This window comes from Saccoglossus kowalevskii, chromosome 22 (assembly GCF_978046115.1).
Source record: "Saccoglossus kowalevskii chromosome 22, keSacKowa6.1, whole genome shotgun sequence".
Classification (NCBI taxonomy): domain Eukaryota; kingdom Metazoa; phylum Hemichordata; class Enteropneusta; family Harrimaniidae; genus Saccoglossus; species Saccoglossus kowalevskii.
The window spans coordinates 23,632,623-23,649,068 of NC_140662.1; the positions used below are offsets into that span (position 1 = coordinate 23,632,623).

Here is a 16,446-nt window from a genome sequence, read left to right on the forward strand (position 1 = left end):
AGACTAGTATTCCAAGAATCAGGGAATTTGCCAGACATGAACACTATGTTAAAAAGTTTCTGTAGTGCGTCTGACAGGTGATAACCACCACATTTAAAAACCTCATTACTGATTTTGTCTTCTGCTGATGACTTATTATTTTTTAATTGGCTAATTGCTTTTTTAATTTCATTTTTTTGAATAGGACCATTTAAAGATTCTGTATTGACTGCGTCCACATTTTTCTCTAAAGTTTCTAGATGTGTTTTCATATTAGAGTGAACAGTGTTGTTTTTATTTAACAGTTTTTTAAAGTAAATTAACCAGTCCTCAGGTGAAATAGGTTCATTATCTGAATGTGTTATACTGTCATTGTTTAAATCATTCAGTATTTTCCAAAATATAACATTGGTTGGTTCTGATATCCACTTTGACCAATCACTCAACAGTCTCAACATCAGCATAAAGTTGTAAAAGACTGACCCATTCCGACGTGGGCAAAATGTCATCATGACAGCCTCAGGATCATCTGTCTCTGTGCGAGCTTACCTATGTTACGCCTATGTTGCTTTACACCCAGCACAATCTCCAGCCTTTCAATTCATGGATTGGTCATTTTTAACAAGACAAAAGATTACACATGAATTGCATTGCAACGTTTCCTCGCACAAGCAGGTTTCCCCAATATCAGTCAATACACCAGTCACAGCTTTCGAAGTGGGGCTGATACGACCGCTGCTGCTGCAGGGATTCTAGACTGACTAATTAAATGCCTAGGACGATGGCAAAATGTTGCATAGCATGTCTACATCAAGACAACTATAGCAACACTACAGAAAGTACCACGGACTATAGAAAAACATTGAAGCAAGTAACATCTAGGCTTCATGTTGACAATATAATACTTGTATATAGAATCTAGCATTACGAACATATCTCATTGAACCGTCATGTACAACACTTGATTTGATAACATTGTAATTTGCTATTTGTGTATTTCTACCTGCAACCATTATTAGCCCAGTTTGATTTTGTTAATTGTATTCATTGCTTCGTACTGATTGAAGCACACCATTCATCAGACAATCGTTTATCAATTTTGCCTTTGTACTTTTATTTTCATTATTATGAATTCACTTAGTATTTAGCTGCTAGTAGGCTTTAGGCCAGGCATTTCATCTGTACCTATATTCAACTTAGAACAATTAGATTAATAAGAATTTTGCATGACTCATTTGCATTACACTGTGCCTAACTTATTTTCCACACGTAATTTGAGGGCTGTCACTGCAGCATGCACAACCTTGCTTGGGTGCCACGGTGTCCTTGCCACAGTGCTAGTCAATGTTGAGACTGGTACCATAGCAACAGCACTTACGACGCCCACTGGCAGGGTTGATGTAGTGACCATTCACACTCAGGTACCACGTTGTCCATGTCATGATGTAACTCAAACGACTGAGGTGTGACAGAGGAGGAACCGCTATGACACCTGTACGTTTGCGTGAGACCCCCCTTTCTTTCACTGTTTAATTGTGTAGAGATAACCAATATATGATAATACATATAGCGCCCTCTAGAGGCCATATATCCAGATACTTTTGCTCTGTATGCTTGTTTGTGTATTTCGTGGAATTGTACTCGTACCTAAATCAAATGGTAGGGTTCGGATCTGTGTTGATCTCACACAACTGAATAAATCGGTTCAACGTGAAATACATCCAATGTCGTCAGTAGATGAGAGCCTGTCTAAACTAGCCAAGAGTAAGCTAATAGCTTGATGCTAATAGTGGGTTTTGGCAACTCTCACTAGACGATGATTCAAAGCTTCTCACAACCTTCATAATAACACCGTTTGGGAGATATTGCTTTAATCGTATCCCATTTGGTATAAGTTTGGCTCCAGAAATATTTCAACGCACCCTATCAGGTGTCCTCGAAAGACTAGATGGGTAATTTGCCATATGGATGATATTCTAATTCATGGGTCTAACCAAACAGAACATGACAAACGTGTCAGAGCGGTCCTAGATCGTGTACAGAAAGCAGGACTAACACTTAACGACAAATGTGAATTCTCGAAAGACACAATCAAGTTCCTCAGACACATCATTGATAAAACGGGAATACACGCGGATCCTCAGAAAACCAACGCAATAGCTAAATTTCCTGTGCCAACAAATATTACCGAATTACAGCGTTTTATGGGCATGGTTAATCAACTAGGAAAGTTCATTCCAGGACTCGCGGATCGCAATGAGCCATTACGCGAATTGTTACGTAAGGAGAATGCCTGGGTTTGGGGTGAATCTCAAGAAAAAATCATTCCAAGAGATCAAAAGTGTTTAGTATCAACTGAAGTCCTTGTACACTATGATCCAAATCGTCCTACGATTATTGCAGCCGACGCATCAGCAACAGGCATTTGTGCTGTTTTACTACAAATACAGGACAATGGAAAACGACGACCAGTCTGCTATGCGTCACGATCACTCTGCGACACAGAAAAATGATACGCAGTTATTGAAAAGGAGGCTCTCGCAGCAATATGGGCTTGCCAGAAATTCACCGACTATGTACTTGGACTATACATCATATTAGAGACTGATCATAAACCCCTAGTACCACTCCTGAATACTACAGAGCTTTCAAAAATGCTGCCACGCATGTTACGCTTTTGGCTAAGGATGATGCCATTTAACCCGATGGTCAGTTACGTATCCAGAACACAGCAAACAACTGCGGACGTCCTATCATGTGCAATCGGTATACCAGAACAAGTTGACACAGCATTCAGTGTGGAAGTTGAAAACTTCACCAAACAATACATACAGGTACTTCCCACAACTGCAAAACGTATACATGACATTATAGAAGCACAGAAAGCTGTCCACGAGACATGCGACTTGAAATACTTGACTGCATTCATCAAGGTCATCTTGGAATTACTAAATGCTGTGCAAGAGCCCGAACTTCAGTATGGTGGCCTGGACTCCCTACAAGCATAGGAGATCTGGTATCTAAATGTTTTTTATGTGCCAAACACCGTCCAGAACCTACTGAGCCACAGATGTTATCATCATTTCCATCTCGTCCATGGGAACAAGTGGGAATGGATCTCTTTCAATACAAATCCAGAGTATACATAATAGTGGTAGATTACTACTCTTGATAGGCGGAAATAAAGAAACTATCAACGTTAACATCCGAGAGCGTGATCACTACGCTGAAAGAGATGTTCGCTGAACATGGAATACCTGAGATTGTAATGTCTGATAACGGCCCACAATTTAGCTCAAAGTTGTTCAGTCAGTTTGCAGCAATATATGGATTTGTCCACATAACCAGTTCACCCAGATGCAATAGTGAAGCTGAACCAACTGTCAAAGATCTGCTCAAAAAAATGAAGATATATATCTCGCTCATCTCTCCTACAGAACCACACCACTGCAAAATAATCTTGCGCCAAGTCAGCTACTGATGGGAAGACTACTACACACACAACTACTGATTCTCCCAAATACTCTACAAGCACGACTTCGCAATGAAGATCTTGAGAAAGTGAAAGAGAATGAAGACATCTATTGATCTAATCAACAAATTAAGTTCAACCAGTGACATCAAGCGTGTGAACTTCCCATACTTCACCCCGGTGACAAAGTATGGATTCGAGACCAAGACCGACATGGTCATATAGTAAAGACCACTGAACATCCTTGATCTTACCTTGTCAAATCTAATCAAGGCATTTTTAGACGCAATAGGAGAGCACTAGTTCACACTAATAATGAACCTAAATCTCCAAAATCTAAAGCGCATTCTTCTCCAGTGAAATACACACCAGATTCTACTGATCAACAAACAAACACCCAATCTATCACTGCAAATGACCATCCAAGCAAACCTGGCAATGGTATTGTAAAAACAAGGTCTGGAAGAATTGTGAAGATGCCAGTACGTTTATTGCAATGTGACCAAAGCAGACATTGAAATTAGTTTAGCAGTTCATTATCAGTGAATACTATGTTAGTTGATATATTGCAGTTTGAGTTAATGAATTACATTATGTTGTGTTGTATTCAGATAAACATTCGTAGACTTGTTACGAACAATAGCGAGAACACTTGATACAGGACATTAGTTTCAGTTCAGCCTTTCTGTACTTTAAAGGGAGGTGTACAGATAACCAATATATGATACAAGTAACCTGTAGAATACTGTGTGGGTAATATTTTTTATATTGATTTTTGTTGCATTTGCAGCAAATAGTTACCAAACAATGAGAAATCCATAGGATTGAATATACCCCACAGCTGGCTTCACATGCATTGTTCATAGTTCATATGGTGCTTACACCAGGATTTAATTACAGCACCTAGGCGGTATGTGGTTACAGCTTAATGTTCGAGTAATCGCAAGAAATTGACATGACAATATAAATTCATTAAAGACTGCCACTCCCATACAATTAACAGCGAGTGAAATTCCTGGGATTGAAACATATATTTTGAAGTCACTGGTGTAGGCAACGAATAACTGCAAGTTGACATAAAGACGAGGTAGTTTATTTAATCAGTGGTCAACTAGAGGCTGAAATTATAATTAATTTGTTTATTTCAATTTCTCCTGACGTCAAATAGAATACACTGGTGAAACATGGTAGTAACTGTGGGTGAAAGAATGTTTTGGGGTGTAGTTTACATTGTATATAGAGTGGTAGGGTCGGGTGTAATGTGTTCATTTCCAACTATTATGAAGTCACGTAGAATTTCACTTAATTTATTTTTTCTGACATGTTTTCAAGCATTACATGTGAATCCAATTTTCACTGCGCTGTGTCTCAATAGAGTATGAGGGAAATGACATATTCCCTGGAATTTATTTCAGGGGAAAAATGTTTTCAGTGATAATGAAGTATTATGAAAGATACCCTCCCCGTGGCTTTCATTGCGTATGGAAGTTATTTTCACGAGTGATGCGGTGTATCCTGCTGCCGTACTTTCACGAGCGAAGCCACTGGGAGGGTGTGGGGTTCTGTTATTATACACATGTCCCATATTTGATTATTTCATATTAAAAAAAGAACGTGCAACAAACCGGGATAGAAATTTAGATCGGGGAACCCAATTGCCCATTAATATGCTCCAAGACAGTGCTGCGACCTAGCAACGCTTGTCAGTGTAGAACGCGTGTCGCTGTACGTGTGAAAATAAAATAATCAGACGTCTAATTTAAGTCATTGTCCGAATAAATAACTCGTGGATGTTTAAGCGCGGTGGTCGTAGCGCAGCGCGTGTTCGAATTTCATGTAAATAAACAATGTATTTTACACGCGTTGTATACGTCGCTATGAGTCCCATATCGAACAGGACGCGACACGACGACTGTCGCCCTTTAGTTGGGACCACGACAGAACCAGAACTTAAACTGGGCGACTACGATACACGGTTGATGTTGAAGTTAAAAGTTCCTCCACAGATCTGTGCATTGGCAAACATGCCGTGCAACTGCAATACTCCACTGACGGAATGACTTTCGTTGAAATCGGTCGTCGCTGACTCGTGAGCTGCACACTACAACCTCGTTTGTGATGTTGCTTGCTTGTCGTGGATGGACTGAGTCTTGGTTACCGGTTAAATTTTGCTAATTTGGCGTTGGTAATCTTTATTTGGAACTGAGTAACGCCGCAACGTCGCCAACAGAAACCTCATGGTATATCGATGTTGATGGTTGCGGCTCCATATTAATCGGAGATTTTACTGCGGGTCCAGGCAGCGGGTGGATCTTCCGAGAGCCCTTCAAGATTTATAAAACTCAGATTCCAGGTGGTCAACAAACATTAAGTTCTTCCAATCCTAGCATTCTATGTGATGTACATCTAACATGCCAAAAATGATGGTGAACGATTTGAACCTGACAAAAATACTTGAAATAGATACCAGGAAGGGGAGGGGGGTAAAAGAAAAGTTATATAACATTTTATTATTCAATAATTTATTAAAATACATAAGTTTGTCCAACTCCCTGTGATACAACACCTCAGACATAGCTCATTGTACTCGGCTTGAGTGTGGGCAAAAAGTTACTATTTGAATTTTTGATATCTGTTTTCATTAATTAGAAAGTTGACCCCGAAGTTAGAGTAACTGTTCAGCAGGAATGGCTTTTTAACTCTTCTGTGATTTTTTTTTGGCTTGGCTGATTTTGTCACGGTTCATACTTGACAGGCAGGTCGTACCATCACTAATTGGAAAAACAATCCTGACCCACCGCTACCATGGCAACAGCCAAAGTCTTGTAATAGCAGTGCCCAAATGATCATGCCTTTTATTGTGGCTACGTTGCGCACTGGTAAGAGATCACCGGCGCCGACATTGTTACCACTGTCAACGGAATCCCAACGCAGCTTTGAACTTTGAATAAAATGTAAATGCTGCCTCCAATCTAGAAAATACTATCGCAAAACGGTTGGAAATAATACATTTAACGGCTGAATACGTCCTAACAATAAAATAAAGTGACTTCTAATGACTGCCATGTTATTTTGCGAACCTCGTATAAGGTGCCCGGTTTTAGTTATAAACAGACGTTAGCTTCACGTTCATGTCCCTTCCATGATAACAGCCGAAAACATATTGCTTGTTTTTTACCGGTTTTCATTGGCAACCGAAGTATTTTTATTTTGTAAACAAATTTTCGTCTGCTATTTTTATTCAGTTCAAATCGTTCAGCAACATTTTTGGCATATTAGGTGTACATCACATGGAATACTACGATTGAGAGAACTTGATGTATGTTGACTGATTTTTATCATAGTACGAAGTACCAGGAAGTTACTCAGTTCCAAATAAAGATTACCAACGTCAAATGAGCAACATTTGACTGGTAATCAAGATTCATGTAATCCATGGCTAACAAGCAACATCACAAGCGAAGTTGTAGCATGCAGTACCAGTAAGTCATCCCGTCAGTGCAGTACTGCAGTAACACGGCATGTTTGCCATCAGCATTGTATTCAAACGAATCACGTGGTGTGCCGTTCTCGTTCAAACCCGGGATTCGATCAATAGGGGAGTCCCATTAAAAAAACACATTGCAAATCATGCAAGTTCAACATTTTCAAACCAATATACTAAAACAGAAATGCTCAGAGATGCAAATGAAGGATAGATATTACTTTTCACTATACACATCTCTGTTGATACTATCCCTCACATATTCTACTCCCAATTACTCCTGCGTAAAATGGACTAGCCTCTTCATGTTGACATTCAGACTAAAATCACGTGACAGGCTGTTAAAATTGGCTGTTGTATATTCTTTCGCCGGTCTGGAAAATGTGTTTAATTAGCTCACATTCAAGCAACAATGCAGATTTCCCAGTGGGAGTGAGACTATTCGACTCTGCCACTAAAAAAATAGGGGTGTTTTCAGCAAAAAACGAATAACCCTGGAATACACACAATATACTGAATTTCGGAACAAATCGTGCATTACTTACAGCAGCAGAATACCACAGAAATATCAGACGAAACATGAAAACACTATATATTGTATTTCAGCTTGAACCCTCTATATTGCAATTCTAGGAATTAACCCCATAAGTGCATCCATTTCCCACCTTGGTATCACCCACCCCTGAAAACAAACTCTTAATACCACGCTGAAGCGTTTGGTAAAAATACATATAGCGCCCTCTAGTGGCCATATATCCAGATACTTTTGCTCTGTATGCTTGTTTGTGTTACAGTGGAGTAATCCTCATGTCTGTAAGTTTAAACCTGACCTAATAGTCTGTTGTTTTATTAGCGAATATTACAAATTGCGCTCCGTGGTCTGAATACATGATGTAGTGTATATTTCAAGCATTGTAAAACATAGAAAGCTGATATACTCGAGAGTAATGGCTCTCTATAACAGACCACTGCAATAGGGTCATAGTGCACATATATCATCAATTGAGCAACAAATGCAGAAGCAGTGACAATAGGATTTAATTGCATTGATTCTTACAGCCAAAGCAGTTTTGTCTGATTGAGTGCATTGTGTTACATATGCTAACAGGTCCGTGAAGTTACTCGGTAGGAAGTTTTTTTCAATTATGTACCTTGTTTTGTCTTATATAGAAATGTTTAGTATTTGGAAATAAGTAGCATCACAAGTCGCTCATAATTATAGGATGACGCGACGAAATAAAAACCTGTATTGTTCGGGTCCAAGGAGAATTGCATGTCCTACAATTATGGCAATGAAACCAAAACTGTATATGTTTTCTCTGTCACAAAAGAAGTGGTATATTTGTTTAGTTTAGTATTGATAGGTGTATAGATTTTATAACAATATGTGTCAAGACAAAGAAAATAATATTTATTTGACATATTTGTTTGTTACCGAAATAATACATATTCTGTCAGAATTTTATATATCCAATAATAACAATTTAAACACAATAGGCTGGACTGGGAAGCGTACATGTATAACAATTGTATGTGTCTGAGAGTGCTCAGTACAATTAAATCAAGTAATATGGGTGGAAGCATCCATTGAAGTCACGTTTATATTATAAGAGTGAAATGGCGAGCAAACAAATGCCTTTTTGTCCGAATCCATGAGGGAAATGCTTGTCCTGGAATTGTGGCAATGGAAACGAAAAATGTATGCTTAACCATACATTTCCTTTGTCGCAAGCAAGTATGTTTGTTTAGTATTGAGAGGTGTATAGGTTTTATAACGATTGTAAAAAGACAAACAAAATAATTGTAATATATATTCAGAAAATGTTAAAATGTACAAGTGTACAATTGTTTGTCTTATGTGTTGTATGACAACAATGAACAAGCCTTTAAGTAACTATTTTTTAAAAAGTTTTTATCCATGTACCTCATAAAATATTCAAAAACTATTCACCCGTGAAGTTATCAGACAACGGTTAAAAGGTTAGTCGTATTTCCTCATCGACCTTTTGCTGGACCATTCAGTGCATCAGATGTCGGTTGAATGAATATGAATAGAAACTATCGACAATAATACAATAGGAAACAATGGCATTTATTCATGGTATATTCCCAGTCTGATACTTATTAGAAACATGTATCGCCATTGTCTGGGCGGATGCTTTGTTGGAGGAGGTCGTTCGTGGTAAATAAGCAAACTTTAGCCGTTTGGGAGATATAGAAAAAAGCTGTACTTCTTATGCAAGATTGACTTTCATGCTAATCTCATTTATTCATGACACCGAAGTATAGCGTTATATTGGCTAATTCATTTCCTACAATTATGTTTTTGCCCATACTCAGTGAATTATGTGTATGTGTATTTTTCATCAGTAAACTTGTATCTAATAACAGTAACTTCACTCGCTCTAGATAAATAATAAGTAGTCCAATTTCTTCATCTGCGGACTAGACCAAGCTATTCTAATATGTGCCACAAACAAATCATGCATACCAGAGTACCTCAGTACTTTCGATTTTTTGTTTTATACTACAGGGCAACCCCAGTGACATGCGTGGGTTTCACCTATATGAAAACCCTGGGATATTTGGGGTATAATATATTTTGTATTGCATCCAATTATAACGTTATACCATTCCTGAGGGCTTATCACAAAAATAAAGTTCATGTCCATTGTTTTTTCCAACGAAACTAGACTGCCAGTGCTGGTGTTATAACTTTTATTAATGTCGTACAACATAATTTTGTAGCATAATTTTGCTTCTAAACTTGTATAGCAAATTTGCAGAGCTCTGTGTTTTAATTTACTGCTGATGAGTGTTTAGTGCACCAGATTATGTTTTATGGTGAACTGATTTACTAGTATCTTTTATTATTTCTTTAACTTTGAGGTTTATAACTTTCAACCATGCTATCCATTTATGTATCTTCCAAGAATCAGAACCGAAGAATTCAATCTCTATTAATCAAGGATGCATTTTCACAAACATGTATGCGAGTAATTTCTTCGAGGATATGAACGTTAACAACATTATATGTATTCATTGCAGTGTTCTTGAAGATGAAGATATGGATAACTATGTTTTTGGTATATTCCTTGTTTATGGCTGTAAAGAAGAGTGAAAGTAAGTCCTAATGTAATGCTTCAACAACGCGAAAAGTGTTTGAGGTATCTCCACGCTTAAAAATATGATTTATACATTTGACGATGGACATTTCGATGAGGTAACGGTGTCTCAACAACATATTTACCTCTGAAAGATCGGCATTTTGACTATCAAATTGGTCGATTGTTACTGCAGACGCAAGTTCAATTCGAATCTTACAATGAACAAAAGCCTCTATTGAAGCTAGATAACAATTACCTGACATTTAGACTTGCTTTCATTTGTGTACATGAACTGGAGTCATCATTAGAACATAAACAATCGTTTAAGAAATCATATAATATTTGTATGCACTGTAAATATCTCTCCTGACATTCACATTGTGTGGTTTGTGTCATTACAGCATCCCTTGTCTCGATGTATGGCAAAAAGATGCAACACAATGACGACTCCAGAGCGGTGATTACTGAGACGATCGGCATTCCGAGTCTCAATGCTTTTAGTGTCTGTATGTGGTTGAAATGTGAATTGTCTCGTCAGTGGAATACAGTGTCATATGCAGTATCCATTAGAACTAATGAAATATCTCTAATTGGGATGTCTGGTTCGAAAATTAGGCCGTTCATAAAGAATATAAATCTGGGCGATTACAACCACCAGTTCACTGATGGTGAATGGCATCATCTTTGTATGACATGGAGAGGTAGTGACGGTGAATGGCAACTTATACAAGACGCAGTTGTAATCGCATCTGACAATGGAGTTGAAACTGGTGAATATATTGCTGGCGGTGGTTCTTTTATTATTGGCCAAGAACAAGATTCTGTTGGCGGTTCCTTTGAGGCATACCAATCGTTTGTAGGGGAAATATCAAATTACAACATATGGAACTATGCCCTTTCATTGACTGCAATCAATGACGTAATAGATTGTGGTTATGTGGATGGTAATGTGTTTTCTTGGTCCATGGATATATTATCAGTATATGAAATGGAACACATTGGCAATGATGACTCATCATGTGGTAAGTATTTATATTCCAAAGTATTGACAGCATTCCATATGACACCAATTAAACCAGTCTATAAGTAATGATAACAGATGTTGCCGTTGTAGTCGATAAAAATGAATAACATGCTCTAGTAATCCAGTGTCATGTGTATACATTAGGTAAACCTAAACAATATCCATTCTGACCATGTTTATATAATAATGGCATAATTGTATACAATAACAATCGTTTTGAATATTACCAGCTAGAATATGTGAAACACCACCCCACGTGACACATGCAGAATTGTCCACGCCGTGTTCAAATGAGCAGTATTACGATAGTCAGTGTACATATATATGTGATTTGGGTTACGAGGCTGTGACGTCATTGGTTACAAGATGTGGATATAATGGGCACTGGTCTGTCAGTACAATCATTTGTGTCAGTAAGTAACGTTCAATTCAATTACATATTTGAATGTCTATAGGTTTTAAAGTACAAATTTAGAACGTCTAATTCTATCCGTGTTATTAACATTTTTACATTACATACATCAGTACATGCGAAAGCTTAGCATCATTGGTTATTTTTATTTTCAGTTACCACATGTGGATTACCGCCAAGTGGAACAAATACTGGATTCCCATCATGTACAAATCACATGAGTTACGGTAGCCAATGTACATACAAATGCAATACTGGTTACTATGCTGTGACGTCATTGATTACGACTTGTAACAGCGAGGGGAAATGGAGTATTGACATTATCCGATGTAATAGTAAGTATCAAATGATAAGTACAAATGATAACAACTATGGTAGTCAATGTACATATAAATGTGATACTGGTTACAAAGATGTGACACCGTCTACCGGAACCTGTGGAATTGATGGGTATTCGGACTTTATATTGTAATAGTAAATATACTATGTTATGAAATGGTATATATCAATCGAGGATTCAAGTCTCCACCCGTTTATCAACACCAATGCCAAATAATTGCACATATAGTCATTAGTCTTTTGTCAATGGTTATCACAGCGATATTTGCTGCAGTCAGCAAGGGGGCATATGGTCGCCGACAAAAACTATTTATTCTCACATTTCAGTTATTACATGTAATAGTGAGCCACACACAATAAATGCTGAGTTGTCATCTTGTACAAATGATATGAACTATGGTAGTCAATGTACATATAGATGCCATGTTGGTTACGAAGATGTGACGTCATTAATTACAATGTGTGAGGACAATGGAATATCACCAGCATCATATGCAATGGTTAGTATAACACATCACACCACGGGTGTGAAACAACAAACAACGTATAACCTGCAATATCATGTATAATGTTAATTTATTTAATAGGAATACCAACGTATATAAAAAAACATAATGCAACTAATAGTTTTCTAAGAATATATAAACAAATTAAAATATACTAAAATATTAAATACAAATAGCCAAATGACGAATCTAAATTCTCTTAAAAAGTGCAGTTACTGCTAAAAATATGAGTTTTACAATTGACTTCAACAATATTGTAAAGGTAGACACACTACCGTACGCGTTTCATTTGTATCTAAGAGAAAACTTGACAAGCAGACGAGCACAACTATAATGACAATTGAAAATCTAAAAATTACGTTTACAAGAATACGCACACAAACCTTTTAGGAGTAAATACCGAATCCCTTGGTAAATATCAGTTGTAATTATCATTTGACTACATACGAAATCAGCAACACGGTTCTTTGTTTCAGTTATATCATGCTATGATGCACCATTAGTGGTAGCTGCTGAATTATCGTATTGTACAAATGGTGTGAATTATGGTAGTCAATGTACATACAGATGTCATGTTGGTTATGAAGCTGTGACGTCATTGGTGACTTCATGCGAGAGCAATATGCAGTGGAATACTACACGTATCGTGTGTAACGGTTAGCAGAACATATCATGATTATAAAATATATATAATTATAAACTCAAGAAATAGAATTATATAATATATCACATTAATAAAGTAACACTTATACTTAACAACGCAGTGACGAGTATTTAAAGATTAAGTATAATGTGAATATATATAATTGCACTGTACTGTGTAAAATAGTCTAGTCTTTTTATACATATATTTTCTTACATATATTTAGATACTTCCGACATTCAATATAGATTAGTTAGTGTGCTATGTATGACAATGTACATGTGTATGCATAGATTATGTATTTCTTTTATGTATATTTCAATAGAAAGCATTTCTCCTATGGTGACAAATAAGTATAATGCTACACAACCACTGACAGACGCATCTAATGATGGAAATATTTCTACAGGTATGGCATCTTGTATTTAAGTTATAGAGTATGTACTTTTAGTCGACACTTTTATATTTATCATACGATACTTCTTTATCGTAATGTATTGCATGTAACGTCCTTAAATGTTTAACTATAAGGTAATACGCAATATCCTTATAATACAATCATTACCTATTTGTGAATGTATTTTTTCAATCTATAACTTCTAGGTGTTCTCGTAGCTGTGGCATTGGTATGCTTGGGTATGGGTATATTATTGGGTTTATTAATAGGTTATTTAAAACTAAGGTAAGATTTTTTATGTTAGTTACAGCGAATTCTTATACTTATCTGCACTCTTTATCAGTTTTTTTTATACACATTCATACTGTAAAATACATTATATTAGCTGGAATAAAGTTTTGCTGAAAAGACTTTTTGGGTGTTTTGTATGAAATTTATTTTGATTCGTGACAAGTTTAATGTAAAATATAGAGAAAAAGGTATATTCGATGGATTGTATTTTCACTGAATCATTCCTTCAGCGAAAATAATGAAAATTAATTGCAAGCGAAAATAAAGTATTCTACAGTAACAAAAATTTTACTACACTGTCGAATATGTTAAATTCGTCTGGTTATTCTACAGTTAACATTAGGTTTAAAATTGTGTGATATCGTATCAGAATAAATCATTCTGTACATAATGTCAAACTCAATTCAAACTCCGATTCAGAATATTTTCTTGAACCTGTAATATATGTATACATATTAAGTATTTGTTTACGTAAGTGTCACGTGGCAGACGTTGCCGAACATTGCCAAAATGGTTAAAACCGCAATTGCAAAACATTTCTGGTAATCTTCGCATTTTTCGTGTGAAATGAGTCTCGGCAGCAAATAATTACACATTTAGTAGACCATCATCTCGCGACAGAGCATTTTTAACCGCCACTCGAACATATTCCCGTCTAAATAAGGGATATGCTAAAATTCAATATAATAGTAATAGTTATAGTAATAAGCTTTTCCACTAAAAAAAGTATGTGCAAATAACATGATTTGACGAGTGCGTTTTATATAGAATACATACAGTGAATTATTTTACAGTGAATTTGTATATATTTGTGTACTTGTAGGCATTACACGAAAAAGACTCCAAATGACACTTGTGACACAAACGTGACAAAGGAGAACAACTACACCACATTAAATTTGAATGGAATTGTACCAAATGTTTATGAAGTAATACAGAAGCCCCCAAACTATCAAAATCCAGCACAACTACGATCACACTCAGGTAAGGTAATCTCACAATTGTTTATCGTGTAAATCATAATAAATTCGTATAAAAATAATACAAATGCCATGAATGTGAACATTAATTAATCAAACTGATGTTTAAAGTTCATTATTTAATATTGTGGAATCTATTCGATTGGAGTGTTGGAAGTTTAGTGACCGACGTTTTCATTGGTTAACTATTATCATGTATCAGTGACGCCGTTGTCAGTATTTACAGTTTTGTCATCAGATGTAATTTTGTCTTTCTTTTGTGTTGAATCATTATATTTATTTTGTGTTTATAGAAAATATTTAGAAGGCATCAAGTGGACCCAGAGGAAATGCATTCCATGAATGCAAGGAAGTAATATTCAAGTATAGAAATGTATATGTGTACATATTCGGATTTTAGTAATGATGTTATTAATTAATTAGTTTTGTCGACTGAGGCTTCCATTTTATTTTTTAAAAGACAGAAGAGTGATAACATCACAGTTCCATCACTGACAGCAAAACTGTAAAATTTTGACTTACCACTGTAATATAATAATGTAGCTGCAAGCAGCAACATAGGAGTTCGAATGTAGATAACGAGGTTATGGACAATACTGGTTGCTACGAGACCAGATATGGCAACTATTTTAATTTGAGAATGATGATTTTAGAAGGTTGTCATATATGTTGTCTTAGTTGGTAGTGATTCGACCACCAGATATTGTGCTGTATATTATGTGCCAGAAAAATGCTTTAGGAACCATTATTGAATAAAGTAAACGGATGAGTGCATAATTGATACGGTGAAATGCATGCTACCTTACAAATACAAAGTGAATACATACTACATGTACACATATTCAGACTTGTATAGATATATATATATACATTAGCAGACGCTTGTTTTTCGACATCATGTTAGATTTATCTGGAAACAAATATGAGACAATTGCATTTAAATCTGACAAGCTTATTATGTTTGGTCATATGGTTCACATATTTGAATGATGAATCATAGCTAAAATGATCATAATGATCATCATTTGTACACAACCAATTCATTTGAAATAACGATTGTGAATATGGTTGTTCACTTGATCTTCATGTTGGATTGGTACAAGATCACGTTCATATGCCCATCATAATTTGTTTTGCACGTTGTTTAACATATTACTTATTTTATTGTGTTTATTTGAAGTACTTGAATCATGAAAGCATATAATAGTTACATATATTGTGCTGTAGTAGTAATCTCTTCGTGGTTTAAAAATGGTGTATTATGAGAAATTAATTTTAGTGAAAATTTGACAGTGTTACTTTCCAGATATTTTTCTGTTTTGTTGTATCTTCAATGTTTTGTTTTCAGTAATTCAATTTTATCGGTATATTCCTATATAATATCAAATTTCGAAACATATCGTTTAAATTGATTCAAGGGAAATAAATGTTTCACATTAATTAGTATGATTTTAAAAACATATTTGTTTTATACATGATTCTGAAGGATATTAATAATTGCTGTCGATGTCAGATGTTCTAGCTGAATAAGTTGGTTATATTTCCAATTCGCATACTGACCTTTACGCATTTGTATCGTATGAAACGTTTATAGAGACTAAAATATGAGCTTCTTTCAGAACATGGCAAAGCCTAAAATAATGGAACATTGCGCTTATCACACTACTGGTGACACGGCCTACCATATTCGTGCCTGCAACAATACATTTAGAACCAAAAATACAATTAGTATTCGCAATTGGAGGATGTGTGTCACCCCTCGGACGACCACATGGAATAGAACTGTAGGTCTCTACCCCCCTGTCATCAATA

At 36.0% G+C, this 16,446-nt stretch overlaps 2 protein-coding genes across 2 annotated transcripts; both read left to right on the forward strand.

The window, feature by feature from the left end:
- The first annotated feature begins 9,988 nt into the window (after positions 1 to 9,988).
- Positions 9,989 to 12,885, forward strand: LOC144356210 (sushi, von Willebrand factor type A, EGF and pentraxin domain-containing protein 1-like). Its single transcript, XM_085495684.1, has 6 exons — positions 9,989 to 10,058; positions 10,444 to 11,064; positions 11,297 to 11,479; positions 11,634 to 11,813; positions 12,145 to 12,317; positions 12,800 to 12,885. The coding sequence occupies exons 1-6, from the start codon at positions 9,995 to 9,997 to the stop codon at positions 12,824 to 12,826; spliced, it is 1,248 nt and encodes a 415-aa protein (XP_085351810.1). The 5' UTR covers positions 9,989 to 9,994; the 3' UTR covers positions 12,827 to 12,885.
- Positions 12,815 to 15,425, forward strand: LOC102800517 (uncharacterized). The gene is made up of 5 exons (XM_085495685.1): positions 12,815 to 12,979; positions 13,292 to 13,375; positions 13,570 to 13,648; positions 14,478 to 14,638; positions 14,928 to 15,425. Exons 1-5 carry the CDS (start codon positions 12,946 to 12,948, stop codon positions 14,936 to 14,938), a joined length of 369 nt encoding a protein of 122 aa, XP_085351811.1. The 5' UTR covers positions 12,815 to 12,945; the 3' UTR covers positions 14,939 to 15,425.
- Positions 15,426 to 16,446: the final 1,021 nt, after the last annotated feature.

Bases quoted from the DNA above. Each gene is read 5' to 3' on its own strand.
- LOC144356210 (XM_085495684.1), top strand. From the start codon at position 9,995: ATGAAGATATGGATAACTATGTTTTTGGTATATTCCTTGTTTATGGCT. The intron at 11,480-11,633 runs GTAAGTAACGTT...TTTTATTTTCAG, and splicing joins CAGTACAATCATTTGTGTCA to TTACCACATGTGGATTACCG. The intron at 11,814-12,144 runs GTAAGTATCAAA...CTCACATTTCAG, and splicing joins TGACATTATCCGATGTAATA to TTATTACATGTAATAGTGAG.
- LOC102800517 (XM_085495685.1), top strand. From the start codon at position 12,946: ATGCAGTGGAATACTACACGTATCGTGTGTAACG. The intron at 12,980-13,291 runs GTTAGCAGAACA...ATATTTCAATAG, and splicing joins TACACGTATCGTGTGTAACG to AAAGCATTTCTCCTATGGTG. The intron at 13,649-14,477 runs GTAAGATTTTTT...GTGTACTTGTAG, and splicing joins ATAGGTTATTTAAAACTAAG to GCATTACACGAAAAAGACTC.